Below are 16,195 nucleotides of genomic sequence, written 5' to 3' on the forward strand. Positions count from 1 at the left end.
ATGACAGTTACTAGTAGTGTTAAATAGACTGCAGTTTCACATAGGGACAACCCTACCCGTTGCAAAGCACCGAAAAACAGCCAAAAAGTATCAGGAATTCTTCAGAGCAATTTCAGTCTTAGGATCAGAAGTGATTTTGGACGTAAATGATGACGCAAGTATAAAATACAGAAGCACGCTGGACGTGCGTTCGCAAGATTGCCTCTCATTTGAAAACTTTGGAGGATGACAGTGATTGCCAGAAAATATTTCCCTCGCAGCTGTTGCCGCAGTTTTCCTGAGCTTTATCTGTGGTATTTGATTGTAGCTCCCCATGTCTGTGTATGAGAGAGAGAGAGAGAGAGAGAGAGAGAGAGAGAGAGGTGACCAAAAGATAAGGTTCTATTATATTAATAAACTTTGTCCCAATATCTAATTACTGCATCAATGAAATTTTATTAGCTATTTAAGGTATCAGTTAATTCCATTTTATTTCTATCGGTAACCAGTTGATAACAGTTCTGAGAAGTTCTAAAGGTCTTGTTCTCCTATTTCGAATATTTTTTCTCCCTAAAAAAACAAATAAAAATTGAAACTTTTAAGTTTTCATTTAAAAATGAAAAAGAAAAGACCAAATTAAACAATTTTTCCTCTTTGTGCCCTTCACTTCCAAAAAGTAAATCTGTCTTGGTCAGCAATTTTATAAGAATTGTACCCCCCCCCCCTCCCCCCCCCCCGCCTGCACAAATCTCTTTCTCTATCCAGGATACCCTTTCTTAAAAGTTAAAGACTGACAATAACATGGCTACACTTATAACAGAGACAGTTCTTCACTAGTCTTACAGGCCCGTAGCCAGCGATTTCAAAAGGGGGTTCGTTTTTGGAAAAAGTGGATCTTTTACCATGAAACTTTCGCGTACGTACATAAAATTTTACCCAGAAGGAACCCTTTCACGGCAAAAAGGGCGGTTTATTCGAACCCTCCATCCCCCCCCCCCCCCCTGCAGCCCCCCCTGCATCCCCGGCTACGCGCCTGCTAGACTAAGAATCACGGGGTACTATAGTAGAGAGATGAGCACGTTTTCCCGTCAGTTATGACAGAGGAGTTATTGGACCGTTTATCTCTGACCACAACGTCTCCTAGGCTCGAGAGACCGTCAAGAAGCTTGCCGTTAGCGTCCCTCTTTGTCTTAACGTGCCACGCCGAGCGTCCACCCGGGTAAGAGACACGGGCGGGAGAAATGCGATAAGATAATTTGAAATTAAAATTATAATGAAATCTTTCATTAGTCAGATTGACAATCATGTTAAATAATGACTAGGATGTGAATGTTGTAAGAAGAATTGAAAGGGAAAGAAAATAAAAGAAATATAGGGCTAGCGCTGTCACGTATACACAGAACTGTTGTGAAAAAAATAAGAGAAAAAAATGCTTATCAGCGCGACTAAAAGTGGTTCAAGTAGATAAAGCCCGTTAAGTACTTTAGTTTGATCTTAGTTCCTCCCTTTCGTTGGACTAGGAGCAGTACTAAGATGTTGTAAGATGTGAACAAATGTCATTGTATGAACTGCAACAGGGAAACTTAAGTCAGAATAAGTGAAGTGTCCATACATTTTCAGGCTGTTTTCAAGGTATGTTGTATGCAATACAAAGTTTGAGTATAGATCACTTGTTAAATAAAAACCTTATATTTACATTTATTACGTTTTGGTTTATTTGAGAGCAGTTACAGACTGTACTTTTAAATACCCCATGTTGAAGACTAGTCCAAGTGAAGGCCATAAAAGTGGTGATTATTCTTTAATTCTGAAGACTTTCTCTTCTAAAAGCAATATTAAAGCTATTTCGGGGGTAGGGTGTTTTCTGTTGATGGAAAGTCTTGAGCACGGTGCTGCGTCCTTCTCTCTCGTATGCGGTTGCATAATTGTAACATATAACTACATAACTAACCCCCCTGACCTTCCTCCTGGTTGCCCCCCCCCCCCCCAGCATCCCTACCTCCTCTCTCTCTCTCTCACCACTCTCTCTCTCATCCACACACACACGCACACACACACACACACACATGCTCACCCTCTCTCTCTCTTTCTCTCACGCTCACCTCTCTCGACACACACGCTCACTTTTCCATCTCTCTCTCTCTCTCTCTCTCTCTCTCTCTCGTCCAGCCCTCCTCCATAGCAGTCAAAGATCTCCAAGGTGTCAAATAGCCGTATTGTGTGTGTTCAGGATTAGATAGGTATTCCAACTCGTCATACCTATCTAGATTAAAATAACCGAACAAACAGACGTGCACGCTATACGTAATTGAATCTAAGAGTTCACACTACATCTCTGTCACCAGGCTCAACAATTTTCCTGGATATCAAGAAACGCTGCCCCCATCCAGCATTAACGTAAGTTCATTCAATCCCCGAAATGTGTTGCCATGAATCTGAGTCATAAGTTGCATAAAAAAACTTAAACTTATCCCAAGGGGGTCGTCATTTCTAGGGATCCACAAATCCTTCCATGTCTTTTTACTCCACGCCCATTCATGTAAAATGTGTTTCTATCTTACTTCGATTCCTATCACTTTATCAAGTTTTGAAAGATTATTTTTGCTGGCGGAATAGTCCAGCAACTCTTTTTTCAGGTTATATGTGAGTATTTTTACATAACATCACTCAGGAATTCCTGAGTAAGATTGCATTTACTCAAGCATTATTACAAAACTCTTTCAATGTAGTAATCGAATGGAGATTTATTTGCTAAAGCTTTAGAATCCTTTCGCTGCTGTGTGTTACTGCTAAATCCCTATTAAGCAGCTATCTCTATTGGCGATAGGCTGGTCTATAGCTATGAAAGAATTTCGACCCAATACCAAGGTGTGTTAATATAGAACCTGCGTGCATGTTTGAGTGTGAGATCACGATTTCGTGTGAAACGCGCTAAGCTATGTTAACTACCTTCCAACGCGTGTCCTCCACCGTGTCCTGAGCGTCCTCCGCCTAACCTCGTGACACCGACACTAAATGAAGAGTTCATTAATCTCCTGGTTCTCCCTCGATGAGCGTCGGAATATCGACCCCGAGTGGGAACTCCCAGCGCTGTGCCAGGTATGCTATGGTTATAGCACGGTGTGAGTCTGGAGGGAAACAGCGCGTGGATTCCTTAGCGCCAGTCTCGTCTCCCTAGAGCGACACGATCCGCGAGGTACACGCGATATTTGGCAGGATCGGAGGGACAGTGGAAGGGGGGATGGACTTCAGGATAACACTTTAGTGTACCTGAAAGTCTCATGTCTGATGAGATAAAGTTTTTTTTTCTAAAATGCATCACACCGACGTTTAACTTAGTTTTGTTTCTGTAATTTATTTTCTTCCCTGAGTTGAATGAAAGCTTTTTTAGCAAACAGTGTCTGTAGTCCTTTTTCTAAACTTATTTAGGACTGCCCCACTACTTACCCCTCAGGGCCTCATCGAACGCACCTTTAACTACTAGAAAAATATAAACACAAAATCATCCCGAGCGCTCAGGCGGTGCACAGATTAATAACTGAAAATACAGCGTTCTTGACGTTTGCCCCGCGTTAATTTGCGCAAGAACACTTCATCCCCGGTTCCAGGACAATGTCAGTGAAGAGGAAAGCTAAATATTTATTCGATCTAATCGAATCAGAGTCAAATTAGAGGTGATACATCCGAGCCATCACCGGACGCCGAGAGATGTATTTTACGAAGTGTTTAGAACAAGAGCAAACATTAAGTCAGTTGAAAAAATCAAGGCAAATATGAGGCGGCACTTAACATGTATGAATCACAAAGTATAAAAAAACATTTAATGTTGACCTCTTTTTATTTGGTGTCAAATTTGAGGGTGTCACAGGTGAAAAAACCGTGCGGTGTCCCACACGTTGTCTAGATGACGATGGACAAATTAAAGAGACGTACATTTACTGTGGCCTGGGAAGAGATACTGAGTACAAACTGGATCTGTACGTTACATAACAAACCAACTGAGTGATTACATTAATTCCATACCATAATTTTCGTTCACAGTGCAAAAAATTGTTATGAATTTGCTAAAGACATATCTGTGAATGTCCAGTGAATAATCAATCTGTGACCCTAAAGGGTACTGCTCTGTGTGTGTGTGTGCGTGTGTGTGTGTGTGTGTGTGTGTGAGAGAGAGAGAGAGAGAGAGAGAGAGAGAGAATCAAGCATGCATGGGTATAAGATTTCAGATTAACACATAAAAATGCTTTAACCAGCTTCACAGGTTTTTCTCTTTTCTTTTTCTTTCTTTCTTTCTTTCTATCTTTCTTTTTTGTTTTCTTAATTTTTTTGAAGAAGAGGATAAGAAAGAGAGAGAGAGAACATATAAGGTTATAAAACGTGATCTCAGACGAACGCAACTTCTTTTGACTTGCTCCATACGTTTCCTTTTGCCCTATATACACTTAATAGTTTTTTTTTTCATTTAACTCAATCCCTTTTTTTCGTTTATACCAAGAAAAGATTACATACTGCTAACGAACCAGCAATATTATCGTCGCGACATCTTTGCACGAGCCTTCTCAAAGCACGATAAGTGGCAACGCGTTCCCGTTTCCGGCAACCTGCCTCTCAATTTTTACCACGCCAAACAATTTCTGTTATCGAGCTCCAAACATCTTCAACAAGCAAGGCATCTGAGCGTGGAGCGCTTGTTTTCCCATTTTCGCGATAAATCATCAAATTAAAGTAGAACTTTCTTGCCTTAGGTAACTCCCCGGTCCACGGAGCTGATGGAGTAGTTTGCATTCCAACTACTCAGCCAATTTCACAGGCGCTCTAAAGACGAGGAGAAGTATTTTATCTCAGCCCCAGCGAACGTATTTCTGTGTTGTCGAATTGATCGAAAGGCTGCACTTTCTGTAAACTTTCTGCCACTTTAAGTAATCAGGCGAAAATGATTAAAAATGAAACGCTGACTATTCTTTGTGTGCACTCCTCGATCGGGTTACCTCCGGTAACTGTTTGTTTTAGGACTATAAAATATCTAAATCTCTTCCAAATTCGATTATTCCACAAGAGACAGCGCTTTCTTGAAATATAACAACAAGTGCACGGCAGCGTTAAAAGTTGATGTCTTTTATCTCAGCAATTTAAGCTTGTCATTTTCGATCACGATGACGTACTGCTGGGGGCAAACGGGATAATTTGTTTGCGAATTGGGCCAATGTTGTACTTGTAGTTAACAATATATATCTAAGCTATCGAGTCTAATGTTGACGTTCTATGTGACAGGCTTTTGATAACGTAGGGCGTGTTGACAGTGAACGTCTTATACCAGGGTGGGCAGGATTGAAAAGGAAAGGGGGGGTAGTCGATTTCTGTAAAAGGTTCCGCATTTTCCCGACCTACGGTATACTCGGTTAACTGATATATGTTAGGCAGACAAATTCCCTGCTTATCTTCCAAGTTAACTCGTAGAAAAAAACACTATTAAAGGTGTGTTGATTACCTGTCATTATGACAGGTTTATCTTTTGCTCTTCTCAGCGGAGATTCAAAGACATTGGCGTTGAAGCGCTTTTTTCCAGAGAACTTAATCACAGTGGAAGGAAACTTTGGAAATCCTGAGAGAGAGTAATTGTAGTGTCGACCCCAGACAAATCAAGCTGGCGAGATAGAAGACGGAGGTTAGGAAGAAACATGAAGTCAAGTTTCTTAACGCAGGGCAGATGTATACGCACAGCTCGGGGAAATAATGAATGGCTCCAATTTTCTCATAGTTTGTCGTGTTTCTGAATTGTAAACACGGAAGGAAAAGGGCCTAATATACATCTTTTATAGTTTTGTAAATCTCTGGAATTCGCCCAACTGGCATGGAATAATTGGAACAGTTGAGCAATAGATCAACTCCTTTCCTTTATTTTGGAGTTTCAATTCCCAGAAAAAGGTCTACGGACTTTTTTAAAGACACCACTTCTTTTCTTACGTGTTCTTCAGGCCTGGTTTAGTACAATCCTCCATTTATAGATCTTCGACAAGACCCAACCTTCACATACTATTAGTTTGAAGAGCTATGGCCTTAACTCGTGTAAATATAAATGTTATGGTGCTTGTTGAAACGCTAGGAGGGGGGACACAACAGAAGATTAGCCGTTGCCCCATCAAACAGTAAATCCCTGATGCTGTTCGAGGTTGTTTGGTATTTCTCCCCATAAAGCTTTGTATTATACCCAGTGTTTGGTAAATTACGACATGCCACAAGCAATGAGATTATCCAGAACGTTGTGAAAGTCCTGGGGAAGACGCTCTATGAATCAGGGTCCTGGCGTTTGCTGTTCCTTGACTGGTATAATATACCTAACTCCTGATCTCTCTGTCTCCACACACGCACAAGCACACAGCTTACAAAGGAAAGTTGGCGCACGCGTGAAAGCAACCACGCATGAATTCCCAATGAGAATTAATAAGTAAAAGCTCACATGCACACACGTTCGCGCACTTTCGCACAAAAAACTTTGGAGCTTGAAGAATATGGTAAAAAGCATCTTACCTGTGGAGGAGACCCAATATCCAACATTGAACGCGGTTGCACGTAGACTACAAAAACCAAAATTGACTCCACCAGCCTCCAACGCTGGACGAAAACCAACTCAGCGGGATTATTTAAAACTCATTCCTTCCATTCTTTCCACTAAACGGGAGCAGTTTACCTCCTATTAGCTTTTTAGCCCGTCTATTTACGGCTATTTACGGGCGCTCCCGTCGCGTGCAATCTCGCGGCGTGCGAGGACAAGATGCGACAGCGGTGCCCGGATATGGAGAGCACACTACTGACGGTTCCAATTCACAGGCCGCGGTCACGTCACTGGTAATTACATGGAAATAATACTGAGCGTGAACTCAGAGATCTCCCATCACCGCAGCCGGTCAAGCTCCCTCACATGCTCAACTCTACTAATCAGGAGGCAATTTTGTTTTGGGTTTTTTTTTTATCTCCAGGCGAAATAAACTTTTAAGATGTGCTGTCTGGGTGCCGTGGTTTTAATGGCAGGGTGTTTGCTGATCATGATGTAGTTAATCATTCTGGTAAAGCACACACAGAGATAGCGGTTGCCAAATTGCTTATTTAGTGGCTGATTTTACTTATTAAAGAACCTGTCGTGATCTATTTGGCACACTGGCGACTGATGGACATGCTCCACCGTGCCCTCTAACGCCCAGATGTAACAAGCCTTTTGATGGAAAAATATCCGGATACGAGGCAGCAGCTTTTTGTTACCCGCGGCGAGTAAGTGTATATGCAACGCATAAGAAAGCAGTTCTCATTTTTTTACAACATGATATTTTTGAACAACTTAAAATGATAAGCAATTGCAGTATCTTCACAACATTGTGTATATTAGAATTAATAAACACCACATTTAAGAGTAATGATTCTTTTGTATAGCTGCTATTTCTTTGTCATAATACTGAATTAATAAAGATTTTCCTTTTAGCCAAAAAAGGGTCACCAACAAATACGCATTAAATTGATAATCGTGATATGGTCAAAAAGATGAGGTGGCTCAAATTGCTTTCTTCAACTATGAACATAAAATCATCTCAATATTTATTATTATTATTATAATTATTATTATTATTATTATTATCAAAAGAAGGAGATGTTTCTAAAAAAAAAAAAATGATGGCAGTCAGAGGTACCTCCTCTCCCTCTTTCCCTCAACATGGGAACTGATATCGCTGTATACACTACAGAAAAATGCCAAATATGAAATCAAACCCAGTGAGCCGTATGACTGCTGACACGTCAGTTACCTGAGAAGAGACCGATCTGATACAGATATCAATTAAAATACCGCTGCAGTGTTGCCAAGGACGTTTACCTTTTATTGAATTATGTTGGCATTCTTAGACGCAGTTCGCGGAGCCAGATGATGAGCTGGAAAGTTCTTTTTCATCCAGAATATGGTTGTCAGAAGTAAGAAATTAATAAATAAATAATATAAAAAAATAGTCACCAGTTTCATTTCCATGAAATAAAATGAAATCAAACTGATCAGAATGTGAACTGAAATTTGACACTTTGTGTCAAATTTACGAACCCAATTTTGTCTGCTCATGCCTCTCGATCCTTCCCCCCCCCCCCCAAGACACCAACCCCCCTCTTATGTCCTCCAGAATTTACTGGTGTATTTTTTATTTTTTAATTAAAAAGGTTGCCTGCAACCTTTAAAAAGTGAGCCCGGGAGTTATGGAATTAGGTGATAGGGTTTGAGTAGAGGTCAACTTTTTCTTTTCTTTTTTTTTTTTTTCTTAAATTAAATTAGCTAGAGTTGTGGCTAGTCACTCAGCCCTGGATGACCTTTACATTGACCTCCTGTCAGAGCGCGTGGAGGTCAGAGCATGGAGGTCAGAGAGTTGTACAGAGGGGAGAAGACCGCCGGCTATTATTAGCCCCACTCGACCTCGACACAACAGGCTTGAATGATAAGTGCTTCTAGACAGAGAGTTCAGTTTCGGGGCCAGTGGATAAATATATAGATATTTCAAATGTACTGAGCGACAGAACAATATTATGAACAATCCAATCAATAACGAAGTTTTTGTGAATTAAAGAACCAAGGATAATGCACATAATATAGCATTGTTATTAAAAAAAACTTCTTGGTTTCTTTAATAAGAAAAGCGCACGAGAGAAATACTTAGTTTTTTACTGTGTCGATTAGAAAAATATGTTAATGATAGTGGAAGCAAATGTAACAGCATGCTGAATTTCAATTTAAAATTGTAAGGATTATTAATAATCTATTTTTATTTCCTGACAAAGGGGGATTCCGAGCCTCGTTCTAGATCGGCTGTAAATGACGTAAGCGACTGGAATACCGTCGCCATGTTTTAGAATACAACGACGACAGTGTGTGAACTTGAGCTGAAAAACGTCGATTTTATCACTGGTATTACGTAGTTGCAATACGATGGAAGTTGCATAATGGTGAGACGCTTTCCTCTTAACATTTCAGTCGCTTTAAATATTGTGGTTATAACATGCAAAGCAGGGCAACATACAAAACAGATGGCATTTCATTTTCGATAAATTTTATTTTTAACTTGCTGCCTAGCAGAGTGAAGACATCTCCATTTGGAATCAAAATACACTACAGACAGCGTGTAATATTTGGACAAGTCTGGTGGAAGAAAGTCTGATTTTGTCCCAGCACCCTCTGTGCGACAGTGGATAGCGTTAAAATGGAATGAAATGTTACAAAGTTGTTCAGTGATAGAATTTATATATATATTTTTTAGCAGTAATTTACGTGACTGGTGTCAGAAAGCAAAAGACAAAAGTCATAACAAAAGACAAGATGTAAAATTATTTTCTGACCCATGTATTTTTGATGATGTTAATTTTAGATTTTCTAGCTCAGAATGAAGCTTTAATATAGGAGGTACAGGATTCATGGGTTTGTGTGTCATTAAGAGGGATTATGCATATTTTGTTTTACATTTTCATATTTGCATAGATTGCTGTTGGATTAGTCATTTAATGTTCATGAACAGAGAGACTCGGAAGGGGAGGGAGGGGAGTTGTCATATATATATATTTGCAATTATCAATAGCCTGCGATGGCGCTAACACTCGTAAATTGGCCAAATGCTAAAACTGAGCTTAGATTGCCTAAACAATATAGGGTTGATTTGACTTTTTATGTACAGACACAGATGTGTCTGTACATATTGCCATCACCTGCGTCTGTCGTCGCCGTCGCCGATGCCGATGGCGATGCCGATGGCGATGCCGATGCCGATGCCGTCGCCGGCGCCGTGCACTTTCCTTGTAAACACGATAAGTGGAAGGCAGTTTCACTTTTTGGCTTTATATTTACAGAGCTGATGAATATTCATAAAACGCAGGTCAAGTTCGAAAATCAGCATGATCGGGCCATTATTGTAGAAGTTATGCTGTTTTTTCACTTTTCAGCATATATGCAACCTTGTAAACACATTTCAAGGAAAACCGTTAGGCTTGTTGTCACGAAACTCACAGGAGTAATCAATCTTACTAAAACGCAGGTCAAGTTCGAAAATCAGCATGAACCGGCCACTATTTTAGTAGTTATGCGGTTTTTTCATTGTTCAGCATATATGCAACACTGTAAACACAATATAAGAAAAACAGAAAGCCCAATTGTCATTAAACTCACAGGAATGGTCAGTCTTACTAAAACGCAGGTTGAGTTCAAAAATCAGCATAATCGGGGCATTATTTTAGAAGTTATGCTGTTTTTTCACATTTCCTCAGATTTCCTCAGATTTAATTCTTAGGCATGTTAAAAGCCTTATTATTTAAGTAATAAGATACGTAAAAGTGTTTGTTTGACATTTCCTGCATCTTTACAACATTGTTAGTTGATTATGTAAAAATGATGGTAAACTTGTTATCGTGTATTGTGTAATAAAGTGTCAAAAATGGAAATAAACTCATATCATTGCAGTTTGTCAGAATTTATCATTCACTATGTTCAGAATCTCAGAATGGAGGAAATTAGACATTTAACACTATTCTATTGATATTTTCCCCATCTCATCAATTTTCTTAGTTGATCATATAAAAATTGCAGTAAACTGTTTATTTTGTTTTATGTTAAAAAAAGTGTTAAAAATGGAAATAAACCCATGTCAGAACAGTGCTGTCTTGTTTCACATTTCCTCAGATTCAATTCTTAGGCATGTTAACAGTCTCTTTATTTAACTAATAAGACATGTTAAAGTGTTTGGTTGACATTTCCTGTATCTTTACAACATTATTAGTTGATTATGTAAAACTGATGGTAAACTTGTTATCATGTATTGTGTAGTAAAGTTTCAAAAACCGAAATAAACTCATATCATTGCAGTTTGTCAGATGCAGTCATTCACTATGTTTAGAATCTCAGAATGGAGGAAATTGGACATTTAACACTGTTGTATTTATATTTTTCCCATCTCATCAATTTTCTTAGTTGATCATATAAAGATGGCAATAACCTGTTAATTTTGTTTTATGTTAAAAAAATTGTTAAAAATGGAAAAAAAACATTTCAGAACAGTGCTGTCTTGTTTACATTTTGGCATTTTCAAGTTGTGACTTTGAAGTTCCATATGGGCCTGAAGAGCTTTGCTAGTCACATTTTCTGAATATCCATGATACTAATATTTTATTATTAAAATTGATGGTCATTATGCTGTTAAACATTATGTAATATTGCATCAAAATTTGAAAAAAAAAATATTTTGGGCACTGCTCCCATGATGACCATTTAAGAAAAACAATGTCACTTACTGTTCTCAAACAGTACAGTAAATATGTACAGATGTGTCTGTACATATTGCCATCACCTGTATCTGCCGTCGCCGCCGGCGCTGGCGCCGTGCACTTTCATAGTAAACATGATAAGTGGAAGGCAGTTTTACTTTTTGGCTGTATGTTTACAGAGCTGATGAATATTCATTAAACGCAGGTCAAGTTCGAAAATCAGCATGATCGGGCCATTTTAAGGGAAGTTATCATTAAAATTTTGCATCAGAATTGACAGTAGCCTATTTTGTGCATAGTTATTTCCTGTTTTTTGTCTGTACATTTGACAGCTTTGCTGCCTTGTTTTTTTTTTTTTTTTTTTTTTTGTAATGGTAAAGTAGTGATTTGGCTTAGTGAAAAAAAATCACTAGTTCTACCCCAGAACAGCCCGGTGCATTATTTCACCTCTCTGTTAATTTTATAGATGGTTTAGAAATGAGCTACATGTGTAAATAAACTTGAAAGAGTAGATTTTGGTGGTGATCTGTTAGTAAATTAGTCCATAATAGCTTCCTTAGAGGAAGTCTACACTGTCTTAGTCCTTTTTTATGTGAAAATAATGTAAACTGTTTACTAGTATTCTATTTCATTTCTTGCTTTTTTTTCCCCAGAGATTTGGACTGAAGCAGTTGAAAAGATATTCCACATGTTGAGTTAGATGCAAGCAGATGATTGGTTCTTTGGGGTTCACCTGGACCAATGAGGAGGCTGCTTACATTTCGGAATGGTCTAGCCTTCCACACAAGTCAAGTGCCATATTACATTCGTAACCTTCCAATTTACATTCGCACAATGTACACGACAAAGCTTCAGTTCAGCATTCTTTTCGTAAAACACATCTCGACGCTGGTTCTTTTAATTGGCCTCAGTCTGGGTTTGTACACCAGATGGCAGCACACAGAGGACATCACCATCTTAATGCTGGCCATAGTGGGGCTGTTTGTGATGACTATCTCCCTGGCTTTGACCTACTATTTCTCCATGGAGACGGTGGGGTCCGTCATCATGCACCTATGGCTGGGCAGCCTGGTCGGGATGATAGCCTTCACAGAGAACAAGATGTTCCAACACGAAACCCTGGAGGAAGTGATGAACATACTCCTCATCACCAGCCTTGGATTGCGCTGTTTTTGGGCCGTGGGAGAAAGGTGTGTGCAGGCGGTGTCGTACTCACGCACGCTGGCGACCAAGATGGAGCTGACTGAGATGATGGGAATGATCATTGCTAGTATTTTGACAGACAAAGACTTTTTATCTCTTGCCCTGTTAACTAGTGCTCTGATTGTGACGCTCATTGGAATACGACTCAAGTCCATGTTATCTGTGTTGTTATTGATTAACCTTGCTGTCATATCAACGTTTTTCTTCTTCCCAGTTTTGAAGATAACTGTGAATATTTACGCCTTAAGTTTGTTTGTTGGACGCATGTGTTTCGAGCCTCTCATAGATCTCTACTTTTCCAACCTCACCACATTGGAGAGGTGGCAGGCATTCTTGGACTTGTCGAGTTTTTACAGAAAAGTGACGCTCATTGTTATAATGCTGGTAGAACTCACATTTGTGTCTTTGATGGCTTGGTACATGCCCAACCACAAGGAATGGTTTATAGTGGTACCAATATTTGGTGCCACGGCCCTGCTCTGGCTCAGCTTCCACCTAGTCTTTCTCATCACTTGTTGGCAGCTCATGAACAAAATCACAGATTGTAACACCACCTATGGAGCAGTCAGTGACGAAAGCAAGAATCTCGGCCAAATCATGGCTTCCAAGGGTGTCCGCCATTTTGCACTGATTTCTCAGCGTTTGGTTATGTTCACGGTCTTGAGCAGCGTCATCGTAGCTGCTGTAGGGTTTGAGACTAGAAAAGGACTGACGATCAGTTTATTCCTGACTATTCTGCCTTTGGAGTGCATGGTGCTCAGCTTGCTGCTTGAGCTGGGGTCTGTCTTGGGAGGGACGTGTGTGGGATATGCACTGGTGGCGCCATCTACATACCACAGGTAATCTGAAAAAGTGGTGAGAGAGAGAGAGAAGAAAAAAGAGAGAGAGAGAGAGAGAGAGAGATTGTTCTGGCTGAGCATATTCATGCTTGTGATTATTTGGGATGCATACTGTTACTAGTATCCCAATCTGTATAGAAATGTCTGTATACCAGTTTATAATTATCCCACAGGCTTTTTCATTTACATACATGATTTTACAGAATTCTAGTTATATGTTGAAAGTCTTGTCATTGTAAGGGGGAAGCTGTTATATCATTGTACTAACATTTTTTTCACTTTCCTGACTTTAAATGCCATATCCCAAAGAGTTGATGAATCCCCAACCACCCCCACCACCCAAAAAATAATAACAACAAAGAAAGAAAATTTAATAAAATAAAGAAAATCTGTGGTATATTTGCCTTTTTAGGCAATGCATACCATAATATTTATCTTCCATAAAATATCTGTTTTACAATAATATGACTTATTATCTCCACCAATAGGAAGGATGCCAAGGCTACGGTCCTACCCACCAATGCCCTACAGGAGCTGGGGTCAAGGTCAACACAGATCCTGAACCAGATCCAGCATTTCTTTGCCTACCATATGGTGGATGTGTACGGCTGTGACTACTCTTCCAGTGGTATTGCCAGTGAGGCGCTGCAGTCGAAATTAAAGGCATTTTTTGACCGTCGTATGTCGGATGGGCCAAGATACGACACGTACATTGTGTATTATAGCGGTCATGTACAAGAGAATGGGGATTGGGCTCTTGCAGGTATTTGAAGTATATGTGTTCATAGTTAAAGGTACTTAGTGTAAGCTTTTCCCTTGAAAAACACATATTACTTTAGAATTTTTCCTGGTGGGAACAGTATTTTCTCTGACCAACCATCCTTTGATGATGCTTTCTGCCCACATGCCATATTTCTGTAAGATTCCAGTAAAATTAAGAAGTCCTCACCCATGCTTAATAGCTTAATGTCTACTCCACTTCACAGCCTCACCCTCAACTTCAGAGAAGTTAATAACAAATTATTGAGCTTGGATCGTGACGAGTTTTCAAAATTCTCTCCACAGGAGATGGCACACTGAAATACGAAGACCTTCTCGAGTGGTGGAGAGAGAAAAATGCTGACTCTGATTCCCGTCTCATCCTCGTCTTGGACACGGAACATTCCTACAAGTGGGCCAAACCAGTTCACAAAACCAGGGACGCTTTTATAGCTCTTCAGGCAACGAAGATTGGAAAATACACAGACCCTGAAGAGGGCGCCACAATCAAATTGGGTGACTTCACCAAGGAGTGGGTGGAGTATAACAACGTCAGTCTAAGCGGGGACAGCGATATCAACTGGAAGGATTCAAGTCGCGTCATTAAGGCTGTCTATTCCACTTCTCGGTGCTGGACTGACTTTACCTTCCATCTGCCGACCGAGGACGAGATCGCGCAGCACTGGCAGAGCAACTTCCCCAAGTTTACGCGTCCTCTGATCAAAGCTACTCACTTCTGCCCCAGTGTCAGCAACCTATGCTTTTGCTGTGACTGTGTTGTGAGGTGTATGAGGAGAAAAAAGATGGCTTGGTTTCCGCCATCTGAGTTGGATACTGGGCATGGGTTTAAATTGGTCAGGTCTTAGCATGCCTTGTCTTACAGAGGTTCTTTCTGTCACATCTGACACACTGTCACATCTAACACACTGTAATGCTGTTACAAATGACACAAGACACAAGAAATCACATCTGACACTCTGTCTTAGTTGACACACTTCTATGACAATAGTATTTGGTCTTTTGGGCCAGAACCTCATCTCAGTTGAATCATACATTGAGTAGATACATCTAACTGCAAACGAAAAAAGTGATGTAAGTTTACAAGTTTTACTAACCTAGCTTAGTCCCAGCAATTTGCTTGTACGAACAATTGCCTAAAGTATTATTTTAGATTTTAGAAAACAAAATGTGCCAAAAAGGTTAAAAAAAGCTCTATGACAGTTGATTGTCATTGCTAAAATGAACTATTGTTGTGGTCTTGTTTTGTGATTTTTAAATCACCAAGTTGCATTTATGAGACTGGGGTTTATAATATTACTTATGGATAAAGGTATTGTGGAGATACATACAGTTTTTAAGACACTAGCAATGTGGCTAAAAAGTGATGTCTTTATCTGCAGTAAAGCTTATTGCCAGAGAAGCAAAATGATATTAATCTATGACAAATTTTGTATTTTTAACTGTTTTATTATGCAGTTTGTATTGGAGTTGAAAGGAACAAAACAAACAAAAGCCTATGAGCTCAAATGAAAAATAGCTTGTTGTCTAGACATATTGATACGGTTAAGGTTTGGACTTATTTATGAAGGAGAGGAGGAATGGTCCCTCTGACTCAGATCTGCCAGTTCCATGTGGATTAACTGGGTCATCAGGTGGATTAATTGGGTCACCAGGTGGATTAATCGAGTCACCAGGTGGAGTTTTAACTGCAAATCGGTCTGATAGTAATACTTGTGTGAACAGGACTTGTAAAGAGAAGCAATGCTGTAGGACAGCAACAACCAGTATTTGGGGTTTTTAAGTTTTTATCAATATCCCCCTCTTGGACTGTGTCATAAGTCTAATTATCTTCCGTTTACTGTCATGTAAGTTGGAGCTGTGGATCAAAACATTCTAGTTTACTATTTAAAGAAATTTGTTGACATTTATGTGATGTGATGAGATGAGGTAACAGCAGGGTCATGAGAAGTACAGACCCAGTGCTGTATTTGTGTATTTATTAAGTGAAATAAATTATACTCAAACTTTATTTTGTATTAAATTTCTTCTTGGAAATTAAACAAACTCGGGGTCTGGAGGAAATAGAAACTTGTGTGGAAGCAGTCTTGGCTTACTAAAATTGATAGTCTTCAAACCTATCGACC

The 16,195-nt window shown here is 39.6% G+C and overlaps 2 protein-coding genes across 3 annotated transcripts in view; one reads left to right on the forward strand and one right to left on the reverse strand.

Moving 5' to 3' along the window:
- Nucleotides 1-6,635, reverse strand: part of LOC106162446 (protein Wnt-5b) — a 62,440-nt gene extending 55,805 nt beyond the window's left edge. The window contains exon 1 of one of the 2 annotated variants that reach the window (XM_013539745.2): nt 6,508-6,635. The gene's annotated coding sequence lies outside the window, so the exon portion shown is untranslated. Of the gene's footprint in view, nt 1-2,928; nt 3,080-6,507 lie in introns of those variants that run through there. The other variant, XM_013539747.2, reaches the window with a different exon arrangement.
- A 2,159-nt stretch (nt 6,636-8,794) lies between these two features.
- Nucleotides 8,795-16,080, forward strand: LOC106162447 (transmembrane protein 168). The gene is made up of 4 exons (XM_013539749.2): nt 8,795-8,949; nt 11,904-13,292; nt 13,781-14,055; nt 14,358-16,080. Exons 2-4 carry the CDS (start codon nt 11,992-11,994, stop codon nt 14,915-14,917), a joined length of 2,136 nt encoding a protein of 711 aa, XP_013395203.2. The 5' UTR covers nt 8,795-8,949; nt 11,904-11,991; the 3' UTR covers nt 14,918-16,080.
- The last annotated feature ends 115 nt before the right edge of the window (nt 16,081-16,195 follow it).

This window comes from Lingula anatina, chromosome 6, assembly GCF_051362555.1.
Source record: "Lingula anatina isolate TDL-2025a chromosome 6, LinAna3.0, whole genome shotgun sequence".
NCBI classification, from domain to species: Eukaryota; Metazoa; Brachiopoda; class Lingulata; order Lingulida; family Lingulidae; genus Lingula; species Lingula anatina.

Coding starts and splice junctions, on each gene's coding strand:
- LOC106162447 (XM_013539749.2), top strand. CDS start 11,992: ATGAGGAGGCTGCTTACATTTCGGAATGGTCTAGCCTTCCACACAAGT. Junction 13,293..13,780: donor GCGCCATCTACATACCACAG/GTAATCTGAAAA, acceptor CTCCACCAATAG/GAAGGATGCCAAGGCTACGG. Junction 14,056..14,357: donor TGGGGATTGGGCTCTTGCAG/GTATTTGAAGTA, acceptor TTCTCTCCACAG/GAGATGGCACACTGAAATAC.